Source organism: Podarcis tiliguerta, assembly GCF_965153285.1.
Source record: "Podarcis tiliguerta genome assembly, chromosome: 1".
In the NCBI taxonomy this organism is placed as follows: domain Eukaryota; kingdom Metazoa; phylum Chordata; class Lepidosauria; order Squamata; family Lacertidae; genus Podarcis; species Podarcis tiliguerta.
In genome coordinates, this window is record NC_139534.1 from 91,420,481 (window position 1) to 91,434,511 (window position 14,031).

General features: G+C 42.3%; 2 protein-coding genes across 2 annotated transcripts in view; both read left to right on the forward strand.

Annotated features, from left to right (window-relative positions):
- Positions 1 to 14,031, forward strand: part of PLA2G4F (phospholipase A2 group IVF) — a 158,080-nt gene that overhangs the window by 59,215 nt on the left and 84,834 nt on the right. Inside the window, exon 39 of the mRNA XM_083442494.1 lies at positions 123 to 883. Within this exon, the coding sequence (XP_083298620.1) occupies positions 123 to 355 (233 nt within the window). The 3' untranslated portion in view covers positions 356 to 883. The remainder of the gene's footprint in view (positions 1 to 122; positions 884 to 14,031) is intronic.
- LOC310681901 (cytosolic phospholipase A2 epsilon-like) overlaps positions 8,281 to 14,031 on the forward strand; it is a 41,981-nt gene continuing 36,230 nt past the window's right edge. The window contains exons 1-2 of the mRNA XM_083449938.1: positions 8,281 to 8,411; positions 8,801 to 8,890. Of these exons, the coding sequence (XP_083306064.1) occupies positions 8,310 to 8,411; positions 8,801 to 8,890 (192 nt within the window). The 5' untranslated portion in view covers positions 8,281 to 8,309. The remainder of the gene's footprint in view (positions 8,412 to 8,800; positions 8,891 to 14,031) is intronic.

The window sequence follows — 14,031 nt, forward strand, 5'->3', positions numbered from 1 at the left end:
ATTTTGTCTCAAAACAAAACAAAGTAGGGGAGGGATGAGCAAATGATGGAATGAGGTCTGAACATGTTCCCAGATCTCCTAAATGATTTAACCGGGGGCATATTTGTTTGTTTTATTTTCAGGTGTGGAACGTAGGCAAACCGAGATGGCAGAAGGCACAGTCTCACTATCTGGCTATTGCTCACCATACCAGCTGATGAACTTTACGTACACTAAGAAAGACTTTGACAAACTCCTGAAACTGACTGACTATAACATCCAGAATAGTAGAGACTTTATTCTTCAGGCTCTCTCCATCGCCATAGAATGGAAAAAATGTGGCCGGAAATGTGCCCAGCCATGTGACTCTTCTTAGGACCCCTTGCCTGCTTTTACCAGCAATGTATGGCTTCCTCCTCCTAGTAGATAATCAAGCCTTTTGCTTTGCAGAGGAGGAGGATTGGCAGGTCAATGGAGTTCAACCCCCAAACAGATGAAGGTTACTATCCTGTACACATTTATTAGAGAGAGCAAGTCATATTAAACTCAGCAGACCTCACTTCTGAGCTAGGACTTTCACTGTAAGAAATCTAAAAATGGCGACGCCTTGCTTCTTATCTTTACTTGTCCTTCGAGCACTTAAATCAGGTATATGGAGGCTGTGGACCTCAAGATGTAGATTGACAGCCAGCAGGACCAATGCAAAGGATGATGGGAATCTTAGCCCCGCAACATCAGGATAGTCGCAGGCTCCCCATCCCTGACATTTGAAAGGGATGGGAGAAAAGAGACTAGGATAAAAGATACCAGCAAATGCCAAAATCAGGAATATTGTAGGGTTGGACATCCGTCAGAACTTGGGGTTACTTCTTTGCTTAATAAATTGAGTACAGTGGTACCTCAGGTTACAAATGCTTCAGGTTACAGACTCTTCAGGTTACAGACTAACCCAGAAATAGTACCTTGGGTTAAGAACTTTGCTTCAGGATGAGAACAGAAATTGCACAGCAGCAGCGTGGCGGCAGCAGGAGGCCCCATTAGCTAAAGTGGTGCTTCAGGTTAAGGACGGACCTCCAGAACAAATTAAGTTCTTAACCCGAGGTATTATGGTAATGATGATTGTTGTCATAAGCTATATGTGATATGAGCTTTGACTTGAGGGGAAATTTTAAGTGTGTGACATAGTTCAAATGTGTCCATCAAAAACCAACAACCGAGACGCTAGCCTTGCACTGGTAAGTTAGGACCAATTCTCAATGCTTTCTGGGTGTGGCAGCCACACTCCCTGAAGCCAAGCCAAACTTGATAGTCGGAGCCCTGCCTCTTTAAAAGAATATTTGCTGTTGTCACATACAAAGCAGAATATATGATCTGAGGGCCAGACGACATGGGCTGTTAATGATGTGATATGCCCCTGCAAGGATTCTACTTGCAGAAGTTGTAAGTGTGGGTCCCTTATCAGGAATGGCCCCTTAGCAAGGAGAGGGTGCTTTAGTCCTTTGCCTCCTACTATGGTCCCAATCTGGATCATACCCCCTCCCTCCCCACCCTGACAACTTTAATTTACACAGGATAAAAAAATCCAATTGGAGTTAATGGGGGCTTTTTCTCCAAGCAAATTTTGGGAATGTCCCTCTACCCGCTGATCCACATTGGGACAACAATGATGAACAAAAGGCTAAATGCCCACACCCCCTAACCACCCCATGGGAGTCTTATTCAGGTTGTGGTTGTGTGTGAAGCTGATCTGTGATGGTTTCTACATGAGAAAGGAGTATCCATGCAACCAGGTCACTCTTCTCTCTAGCTCATGTAATTGGTGTGACCACCACAGACATTCTAATGGGGGAAAGCCCTGTAAATTAGGTTTGTTCCTAAACTTCTTGAAACATTAGAGTGGCCTGAAGTAATAGGGCTGGAAATATTATTATTATTATTACTATTATTTTATATTACTTATATCCTGCCGATGAGACTGGGTTGCCTAGCTACTCGTAAGTGGCTTCCAACATAATAAAACAGCAGCAACACATCAATCATTTTAAATTCCCGATACAGAGCTGTTTTCAGATATCTTCTGAAAGTTGTGTAGTTGTTCATCTGTTTGAAATTACTTGGGAGGGCATTCCAAAGGGTGGGTGCCACTACTGAGATGGCCCTCGGCCTGGTTTCTGGCAGTAGTCACACCTCTGAACAGTAGTTGGATAGTAGTTTTCTGCATGTGGATTCAGCCGGCTACATATTGTTTTGCACACCCCAATTTCCGAGTGGGAAGAGACTCCTACGCTTTCCCAGGGTTTGGTTTCCTTGGAATGAATGTCAATGGGGACGATGGGGTCTTTAGCGTACATGGTTTTATTTACACATATATACCACTGAAGCATAGGTTGGAGGGCTCACAGCATTAAAACTCCAACAGATCTTCTTTCCCCCATTAGTTTTCCAGGAGAGTCCCATGCCACCATTTTGAGTTCAGCACAGAGCCATGCAAGCCTATGTGTCTCCAGCTTCCAGCGTCAGCCAAAACTCTCCCACACAATTTCCCCCTTGGCCTACTGTTCCTCATTTTAGGATGATGTGGCCTCCAGCCGGGTGAGGGGGGGCGTAGAGAACCCTCAGTCCTGCTACTCTCTGTAATCTCTCTTTGATCCTCTATAATCCTCTTCTTCTCTTCAAAGAGACTAGTCTGACCAGTTTGGCATATTTCCCCTCATAGTGTGCACTGCATGCACTGTGTTATTTTTACATAACACCCATGAGGGAGTGTGGTGGAGTTTGGAGATCTTTAAGCAGAGGCTTGACAACCATATGTCAGGAGTAGTCTGCTGGTGGTTCCTGCTTGGCAGGGGGTTGGACTCGATGGCCCTTGTGGTCTCTTCCAACTCTATGATTCATAGATTCCAACTTCACATACACAAAATCAGATTTGGAAGGGACGAAAAATTTGGAAGGGATGCATCCAGACTGACTCCGCCCCCCAAAACTTGTAACAACACCCAATAAACTGTTGCATGGGAATATTCCAAATGCAGCAGCCAAATGCAGGGAACCCTCATTCTGAGATGTTGTGTGTGGAACACTCAGTCCTGCCACTCTCTGTAATCTCTCTTTGATCTTTTTTTTTTGGTGGGGTGTCAGCCCATATATTCTGCTGAGTTTGTAGATTTCTAGATTGGACCAATTTTGTGTAAACAGAAACACCCAACCACCTTATCCGAATCATATATTCATAACAACTGTGTTAAACCTTAAGATGCTGGGAAGTCCTGTAGACAAATCCACTGCATGCACTGTGTTATTTTCACATAACACCCATTCATTTCAGCAGGGTGTAATAAACATTGCTTCTCAGAGGATTATGCCCTTAAGTGCAATCACTGCTTCAGTAGAATACAATCTGCTGTTAACTTGGTTGTTATTTTTTTCACTGTGAGATATGGGATCCTCATAACAGAGGGTCCTGGTTGTGCTCGGGACCCAAGAGCTCACCTGACAGGGTTAAAATGGTGGTGGTGGGGAAAGGAGCAGGAAGTCCTGTCCATTCCCCTGGGATCATGCCAGGCGGTTTTAGCCAATAGCCAGTAGGTGGCGTGATCCCAGGGGCTTTAAAAATGGCAGCATGATGCAAGTGGGGCACTTGCATTTGCACGGCTGACCCTCCCTAGTTTAGGTAGAGTTGCTTGGCCTTGCTTTGGTTTGGGTCGCCTGTTATGGAACAGGGGCTGGGTAGGATTTTTTTTCCCATTTGGCAGATTGGCTTTAGCCATTTGGTTTTCACCTACCCCTTAGCAAATAGTCACAACTTGTAAGGTGGTGGTTAGGCATTGGCTCAGTTGGATTGTGAGGAGGGGAGGTTCAGCCATCACCTGCCCCTCCAGGAACTGAGTATTCTGTTAAAGGAATCTGGAGGTCCTGGATCTTGTCCGAAGTCCGCTTGAGGGGCTAGGGCCATGCCAGGACCACAGGAACCCCGGGCTGAGCTTAGGTTGGTCCTCATCAACCTTGCTCCCTCGTTTGGTTTACCCCATTGGACGATTATCCTGAGAGGTGGAGTCAGTTATAGTGGGGAGTCAATGCCTAAGCCAATACCGCTCACGTGATTGTATTTCAATAAAGTTGTGGCCAAAATTTGCCCCCAAACTTAAACTAATGTAAGTGTCCGTGTGTATTTATTTTGGGGGTGGGTCTTGGGGCCTCGTGACACAAGTATTTTGATGCAGTTCTCTGACCATGTGAATACGCATACGGTGGTAAAGTTTGCATATCAGTGCAATACATTAGTGAAAATAACATCATGGTGTTGCCCTACAAAGGGGGTCTGGAAATACGTAGGTCCTCTTTAGCCAAATAAAGACAGTAGCATCATGGGAAAAGTTCATATTTATTGCCAACTGCAGCAAGAATAAATGATCCAGAGGAATTCTCCCAATTCTGGACTCGAAATACAAAATTCAAGATGCTTTTAGAACATTCTCTTTACATGGTTAGCTCGTGAACGATCCCTTTCAGCAACATGATTGGATAACAGAACACATGGACAGCTCGTGGACTCCTCATGTTCACTTCTAATTGGTTTACAAAACACACACTCCTTTCTACCAGCTGTATCATGGCAACAAAGTTTATAAATTCTTCTGTCTTGTGCAAAATGCTGCATTTTTGGTAGTCTGTTACAGGAAGCGGTCAGTTTGGAGCTTCCAGTCTCTTCAAGGCCACTTCGCCATTCTGGTATGTGAAGCTGATAGGCGAGGCCCTGCTTGTTAGCAAAAGGACAGGTTGAGGTGCATGAGAAATCTCTGCTTAGCTAGGTCAATGGCACAGATACATTGTGGTTGTGCCTGGGAACATGTTTCTGCAGGCTCTGCACTTAGCAGGCTGAGGTCACTTGTGCATTAGAAACGTGCTCTGTGACAGAGGGTGAGAGCATGTCAGTATAGGGGTATTCTGTACTTCACCTTCCAGCTAGCCTGAAGGAACTTGTCAGATTTCCTGCATTCCTAATCAGCACAACCTCTCCTTGGTGTCCTGCTAGCCACTTGGACTGTAAGTCTCAGTAGAGACTGACTCAAAACAGAAACATTAGTGCTGTGAAAGCAATGTATGCTCAGAAATGCCTGCCTGCTGTGTTGACCCTAGTGGGTCTCAGGTCATGACATTCACCTGGGTCCCAGGTAATGACACTCAGGTATCATTGGGACTGAAACTGCCTTGGTTGCACTAGTTGGCAATCTCCAGCAGGCTAGGGACAGAGGTGAAAGCTGTTTCCTGGTTCTGCTGGATCTCTTAGCGGCTTTTGATACCATTGACCATGATATCCTTCATGAAGTTTGACTAAACTGAGGGAGGCAGTGGAAGACAGGAGTGCCTGGCGTGCTCTGGTCCATGGGGTCACAAAAAGTCAGACACAACTAAATGACTAAACAACAACAACAACAATCCTTCATGAAAGATTGAGATGGGTTTTCTAGAATTCCGATACAGCATATCAGCTTGAATCTGATTGAGTATGTTTGCTTAACATAATTGAATAATTAAAACTAAAACATACACTGGGTGAATTTTATGAGTTGTATAAATATCTCGGTGTTTTCCCCGATTGCCAAAAATATTCCAGTTAAAATACTTGAATAGGAAAAGAAAATCTACAAAGCACACTTAGTGCAGTTTAGATGTTCTAATGAAGCAGAGTCAAAGATTTAGTTGGAAATTATTTTTATCAGGGTGTTTGTAAATACCGTATAATAAAGCACAAACTTTCTAACATTATTTAAATAAAACAAAAGGGCAATGGATAGCTTATTTCAGAAGGCTGTGAAAGCTATGTCTTTATAATAATAATAATCATAAATTATTTATACCCCGCCCTCCCCAGCCAAGACCGGGCTCAGGGCGGCTAACAACCAATAATAAAAACAAGTTGATTAAAATACAATTTAAAACATTAAGATACAACATTAAAACATTAGGATGCAGCCTCTTCACAGGAGGAGAAAGGAAAAAGAAAGAGGGGGAGGGAATCAAACTGATTCTAAGCCAAAGGCCAGGTGGAACAAATCTGTCTTACAGGCCCTGCGGAAAGAAATCAGATCCTGCAGGGCCCTGGTCTCATGAGACAGAGCATTCCACCAGGCTGGAGCCAGAGTTGAAAAGGCCCTGGCTCTGGTTGAGGCTAATCTAACTTCCTTAGGGCCCGGGACCACTAGGGTGTTGCTATATATGGACCTTAAGGTCCTCCGTGGGGCATACCAGGAGGGGCGGTCCCGTAGGTATATCAGTTATACATGCATGCATACTTCCTAGGAACTGTTGTCTTAAAAACAAAAATATATCAATTGATAACAATTTACAAAGTTCACACTTTGGCTAGTATTGCAACTACTCATTGTATTGCTAATTAATTGTATGCAGCAGTGCATTTATTAAAAATTGATTTTTTTTTCTGTAGGAAAATACAGCAGAGGAACAATTCTGGCTGTCAGTGTGAATAAAATACAGTGGTGCCCCGCAAGACGAATGCCTCGCAAGACGGAAAACTCGCTAGACGAAAGGGTTTTCCGTCTGCAGAGGCGCTTCGCAAGACGAATTTCCCTATGGGCTTGCTTCGCAAGACGAAAATGACGAAAATTTTTGAGTTTTCCCCCCGCTCCAAAACCCCTTTTTCTGAATCGCTAAGCTGCTAAAAGCATTTTAGCAGCAAAACCGCTAATCCCCCAAGCCTTAAAAAGCCGTTTTTAGCCCTTAAATCGCCAATAGCGCTAATAGCGCTAATCCGTCAATGGGCTTGCTTCGCAAGACGAAAAAACCGCAAGACGAAAAGACTCGCGGAACGGATTCTTTTCGTCTTGCGAGGCACCACTGTATATTAATTCTAGACTCCCTGGGATATTCCTTTCATTCAATATTTACACTAACATAAAAAAACTCCACCCCAATTTCCATGCTGTTCAGTAAAAAACAACAACTACTGATTGAATGCATGCTCGTATTAATTTATTTAAAACCTGTTTCTTTCTCTGAATCAGAAGAAGTGCAATCTCTCCAAATGATCTTCCCACTGTTGACTCCTAGTGGTATCATTAAAAGGAGACTCTTTGTACCTTCACAAATTTTAAAGAAACACATGCCCTCATGATTTCAACATTTAGAATTACTTTGAATATTTTATTCAGACAAGTCAAGAACTGGTAGGAATCCAGTTTCTGTGGTCCAAGTTCAGAAGAGCGCTAAGGGCAACATGCTGATTTCTTTTCAGATACCCTTAATTGCCGTGGTGATTCACGAATGCTTAGGAATCCAGGAATGTAGGATACCTTCAAACACACTGTATATGAGCTGTGCTTTCGTGTTCTGAATGAAGCAACAATGGAAACCAGAGCTATACGATGCATCCTCTTTTGTGATACTAGACTTGGCACACCAGTTATTCATGTCACTGCAGAATTAGTAGCACACACACATATCCAGGCAAGAATTCTCCGAATTAGTCACACCCAATGGCTTAATCAAAGAGCATCTAAATTACATTAGAGGTGAATGATTGAATAATAGTATCTATTTTGAAATGGATATGAGTGCTGCCATGCTTAGACATTAACCCGCAGATGGTCCACTTGACTGGCTTTTCACCCCACCCTCTTTGGTTTATCACCTGCCTGGTGGTAACAGATGAGCAATAGTGGAGTTTTTTAAAACTGATCTGCTCTGGCAGCAGGCCCTCTTGGCTGCATTGGGATTTCTCAGTGGTGAACTCCTTAGTGAAGCCAATTCCAGTGGAGAATGCTGTCATAGAATCATAGAGTTGGAAGAGACCACAAGGGCCATCAAGTCCAATCCCCTGCCAAGCAGGAAACACCATCAGAGCACTCCTGACATATGGTTGTCAAGCCTCTGCTTAAAGACCTCCAAAGAAGGAGACTCCACCACACTCCTTGGCAGCAAATGAACCCAGCTTGCCAAAGGACAAACAGGGAAAAATTATTTACCCCTCACTTTCCATACAGCAAAACAGCAGGTTGTTTTTTTTTGTTTTGTTTAAAGTGGATCTGGTGTGCTGGGGTGACAGGGCACTTTCACTCACTTTAATTGTGTAAATCTAAAATTCTGATGTGCACATGAATCCTTCCTGGAAAGAACTGGGAGTCTGGAGGAGGCATGCTAAGGATCGTACAGGGTAATTGTTCCATAAGCAAATAACCTGACAGATTTGCCTGGATAGAGAGTGGAATGTAGGAGGAGACTTCCTGAAATTTGTCAAGTAAGAGAGGGGTGTAGCTCTGAATCACTTTTTATACACTTGTTCATCTTCCTTAACTGGTTCAAAGTCTCTATGAATGCTTCAAGGATCCTTCTCAGTTTTGGACTCTGAGGTCAAAGCACCACCTGCAGTGTACACATCCGAGAGTTATATGGGTTCACCAGCCAATATTCTTCTGGTAAGGAAAGTCTTCAACATTAGCTTTATTGTCTTGATTGAGACAAACAAAATAATAATAATTATTGTGACTGTGATGGAAGAGGGACTGCAAATTCAGTAAGCAAAGTATACCTAACTGTATACTTTTATCAATTTTGCATCTCACAGACTGGTAACCAACAGATTTCATGCTTGAAGGGTATTCTTTTTCAAATATGTCAGAACCTACTTACTGCAAACAAGGATGGTGTCTGGCAGGCAGGCATCTCAGTGCAGAATCACTGTAGGATTGCTGTGCCTATGTTACAAATCTTTCTATGTTGGTTCTACCACAGGTATGTAATATAGCGTAACTAAAAATAATGTGTTTGTAACTTAGATCCATTGAGATTCTGTTTTGCCTCCTAGGACCCAAACACTAAAACAAATACATATGGAAATGGAGACGCAAAGAGGAAGTTTTTTGGAACTGAAAATCCATATGGGACTGAAAGTCAGGTATCAGACAATGTATGTGTTTTTATTGCATGCCCTAACTTTGTTGTTATACCTGATTGAATCTTTTCATATAATCATTCTAGGGCTCTTAATATGTGAGTATAACATACAGTTTTGAGGGGTCAGTACCTCAGCTAACAATATATTACCTAATATCCCTCAGGAATATTATAGTGCAAGTAATTTGGCGTGTTGCCCATTGTTTTGAGGAATCTAGTTTCATATCATAAGTATATTGTTGTAAGAAGTATGATCTCCTCCCTTTCTAGCAGGACCACCTATGGAATAAATGCTGTGTGTGTTACACAAACTCATAGCGGAACGTGCCTGTGATACCACTGATGGCAAAGCTACACAGCCCTCCCATGACCTCTACCCTCTGTGACTGTAAAACTAGCGGCTCATATTGCCGAAAGGGAACTTAATAGAGGATCTGTAGTCAAGGCAAAGTGCAGAGAAGCTGTAAGCCATTTTCATCCTCAACATTTCCAATTTCTCCTTGAGACTTATTGCTAAGTGCTTTTCAAACCTTTTAAAAAGGTTTGTTTTTATGTTTTTTTTAAAATGAAAGCTGGTGTCTGTTAGTGCGCATGATAATGAACTAGATGAACCAATTATTTAATTTGGTATAAAGCACCTTCATACGTGTGTGTGTGCTTGGGAACCCTGCAAAAAGTTAGGTCCTTTCTCATGCAGAGAGAGCTATCTGCATACAAGTTGTACAGGTGTGGGCTTGGTGGTGCCTGCAGGCCCAATCAGCATATGGAAGTTGGTGAGATAGGGGCAGTGGGTGCCAGTGGTGTGCAGTCAGTTGACTAGGAGGACTAGGCTAATTGCCTAAATGGTCCAAGAGCCCTCCCGCCACCTTCCCAAAGCCCACCTGGCTTTAGGAAGGAGGCAACAGGGCTCCAGCATCCTGTCAGAGCCCTGGCATCTCCTTTCCAGTGTCCAGGAAGCTTCTGCCCGGCTTAGGGAGCTGTGATGTTCACACGCACAATGTCGGGGACATCGTGACGTCACCCCCCATTGCCCTCACAAGCTGGCACCTCTGCCCCAAACTGTTTCCCTATGAAACATTTCACCACACACCACACACTGGTGGGTTCAATCTCACAGTTTTGAATGGTCTAGAAGGTGCTCTAGAATTCTTACTGATTTGAAACTTTGTTAGGGCTTCACCAGACTTTGCTTTGAAATTAGTTTCAGGTCGTATGCAAAAACTCTCTTGGCAGGCCTAATGCTCTGATCTTTTCTTTGCCAAAACCACTGAATGGGGGAAACAGCTGTACAGCAATTCCTCTTTCAAATTATGTTGCTGTAATGCAGCTGACCTGTTTTTTTCCTGGGGTGTGGCCACTGTCGCTTGGAGACAGATTCTAGGAGCCGCAACTGACAGCTGAGTGCAGGGTGGGGACAAAAGGTGGACAAACTATCCCAGAAGGAGCATGACATGTCCCACACCAAAGGCTCTATCCTGCTAACATAGTGCTTTGACTTCACCCCCAGAGGCGCACTCCATTGTCTCTCAAGACAGATGGATGCCAACTATGTCAACTTGTTTGAACATCAAACAAAGGCTAAAATTTGGGTCACATGGTAACTGCAGAAAGAATTCAGCCCATGTAGAAATGCTCGTGCCAAAATTACTTTCATGACCAATTTTCTTCACAACGTTTCCATACGATTTCTGTTACAGCAGTTACTTGGTACACTTTAGACTAATGTTGTTTGCTGGTATCTTTGCATACTTAGATGGTATCTCCATTACTGAGCCCAGATAATGTGTTTGTGGCATAGGATTTGGCATGGGGCTGCTAATTATGGCTGGGAGTTAATATCAAAATACAATCTGGATACTCTTTTTTGTAGGGAAGCGAGATCACCCATGATACCTGAGTACAGCAGGAATGAAGACATGACAAATCTTTGTTTAAGAAAACATGAACATAAACTGTTCCTAGATCTTAAAAAAAGTTGAATCATTGTATGTGGCAGCCACACATTGTCCAAATAGGAACTTGTGTTTTAAAGAGATGGGCCCCAACATTGTGAGTGATAGGATAGTACTTCAAAAGGAATGAGTAGGAAAAGACGCAGGACACAACACAGCGTAGGTTTAAGCACTGAATAATGAATGCAGCTAACTAAGCTCTTTTCTTTGGAGATGTTTAAGATAAAGTGGTTGTTGTTAAGTCTGCTGTGTTAACAACATTCTTTAGTTGACCTCTTTTGTAATGTTTCATTCTGAAATATTTTGAAATGGTATTTTAGCTTCCTGTTAATCATGTTGCTTCAAATGTATGCTGGACTTTCTTCAGTGATGTTTTATTCCAGATTGTTTTATTTGATGTTTTAACATAGGTTGTAAACTGCTTTAAGATTTTTTAAAATTAAAAATATAACGCAGTATAGAAATTAAATTATTATTATTATTGTTGTTGTTAATAATAATAATAATAATGATGATGATGATGTAGGCAATACATTAGGGTGACAATGGACTGGGGAGTAACCATTGCAGTGTAATTGCTAGACAGGGCATTAACTGTAACCCTAGTGGACCATTAGATCTATCTGGTGGGTTGTATCCAACTTTGTGGCCTGCAGGTTGTGTTAACTCAGCTTAAGAGCAGTTTTTTTATTAGTTACCTGGGGAACAGACGGAGTGTTGAATAAGCTGATAGCCAACTGTAAATTGACACAGAGGACTGGGAAAATAGGCAGGACAAGCTGAATGACTTAATGAACTGGGGTTAATAAAACACATGTAATTCAGCATACAAAGAGCATAATGAAATGGTTTAGAGAGAAATAACTTCTTTGTCATAGCTTGGGGTATCTTTAGATGAAAAGAATGGGAGAAGAGAGATATCAGGGAACTTTTGTTAAGCGTAACATGAAGGAGAACCGTGTTTGTGCCTGTCGGACCTTGCGTTTGACCAAGCTCCTCCTCTGGTTGAGTCCTCCGATGTGATTAACGACCTGAGCCTTTGATGAGGCTCCAGGCACGTTCCCCCATTACGCAGAGTATCCAGCACGCAGGGAAGGATGAGAAATATGAGCTACATTGCAAAGAGTTTTATTTCTAACTATGCAGACAGAAAAGAAAAATACATCCTCTTTCTGTGAAAGCAGAGAGGCAACCGGAACAAAGGAACAGGAAACCAGTAATATAAACATCCGTCTCCCATCTCCTGTGAGGAATCCCAGGAATGTAAACAGAGTTCTGTGACTCCAAGCCCTGCACCAGTGGCACAAACAGAAACCTAACAGTGCCAACCTTCGAAATTCACACTAATCTGAATTTTGCAATGCATTTCTTCACCCAAGCAATGTGTAAAAAAATGCATTTGCTAAGATAAAAGTATACATAAAAATGCATATATCTGTAAAAGCAACATGCAAAAAGGCATTATATTAGGAGGAAATATATGCAAAAATGTGTACAAAATTGCGTATAAAATGTGTATATTAGGAGAAATTAGCACTAGAATGGGAAAGAATCTTAGAGGGGACTTTAAAAAAATCTCAAACTGATGTGGAAATGTGAAGCTCTGAAGATTGGAAAAGCTGAAAAAGTGAAATGGACATATTTTCCCATCCCTAGTTCCGTGCTTATATGAGTTTTTGATTCATTTATTGCTTCTGCAAGATTTATACATATATCTGGATATCTGTGTGTAGATTCTTCCTCTTGCTGGATGTGATCTCACAAGTGTAAAACCACCAGAATCTGGAATTGCAAGTGCTGTTTAGTGACAGATAGGGCTTTTATTGGTGTAATAAGGGTTGGTTTAATAAGTTTTGACAGTACTCACCACCTTTTTCAAATAACCTATGGTGCAATGTCAATGTGCTGCATGTACTGTATGCCACTGAAATTGTGGGAGCTTCATTCTGCTCCTGCTGTTGCTGCAGTGCCAGGACACTTGGCATGGTTTGGCTTGTTATGTTGTCCTAGCTCAGGGTTGTAGTTTGTTTCTCACCACACAAACCACAAGAGGAAACTAATGTTTGTTATTGTCTTGCCGTTTGTGGTTTGTCTGGGGAAGAAGAAGAGTTTGGATTTGATACCCCGCTTTATCACTCCCCTTCAGGAGTCTCAAAGCAGCTAACATTCTCCTTTTCCCTTTCTCCCCCACAACAAACACTCTGTGGGGTGAGTGGGGCTGAGAGACTTCAGAGAAGTATGACTAGCCCAAGGTCACCCAGCAGCTGCGTGTGGAGGAGCAGGGAATTGAACCCGGTTCCCCAGATTATGAGTCCACTGCTCTTAACCACTACACCACTCTGGCTCTCTGGGAAAACAAATCATGAGCCCTGGTTCGGATGACATAACAAGCCAGACCATGTCTCATTTTCGCAGAAAGTATGGTTTTTAGACTTCTTATTTAATTGCAAAAGTACCTCCCTTTTCATTTCTTTACTGAAAACCAGTTATACGATACTTACCACCAAGGCACTTAATAAGAAAGTCACACAAGTTGCTTGACATCAGAAAAGCTACATGAGAAGAAAGTAATAAGGATTGTGAATGTTGCTAAACCAGCTTCGAAAGAAGGCAATAATGTTTCTAGATGCTGAAAAAGCATTCCAGAAAATGGAATGGATTTTGTTTTGTTTGTTTCAAGCCTTTTCAACTTTGGAGCTCAGTTTTTATTTTTAATGAATAAAAATAATGTAAAACATAATGTAAGACTCCAGCCTAGGACAAGTACAAATCAAAATTACCTTCACAGTGTAATTATGTAGTACAATAAGTTCGCACTTAAATGGTTATTAATGTCCAGCTATTCATAATATGAGCAGCTTGAGTAATAAAGACCAGCATATTGTACTCTTCAAAGACGCAGATCAATTCATGATCCCATGACTTTGGAGCTCTCTCAGTGATTTCATAGCATTTCTCCAGTGTCAGTGACTGCTTGTAAGTGTATATCTCCATTTATTTAGATATTGTCTCCAACTGTGAACATAACAATTGTGCTCTGGGCATGGGGCTTGGTAGGGGACTGCTGAATGAGTACCTTATACAGCCAAGAACCATTCCCAAAGTGTGGAATGCATGATCCTTTAAAACAGGCAATGGACACGAGCTCAGAACCTGCAATTTCAGAAGGAAGAGCAAGTGCCTGTGTTCA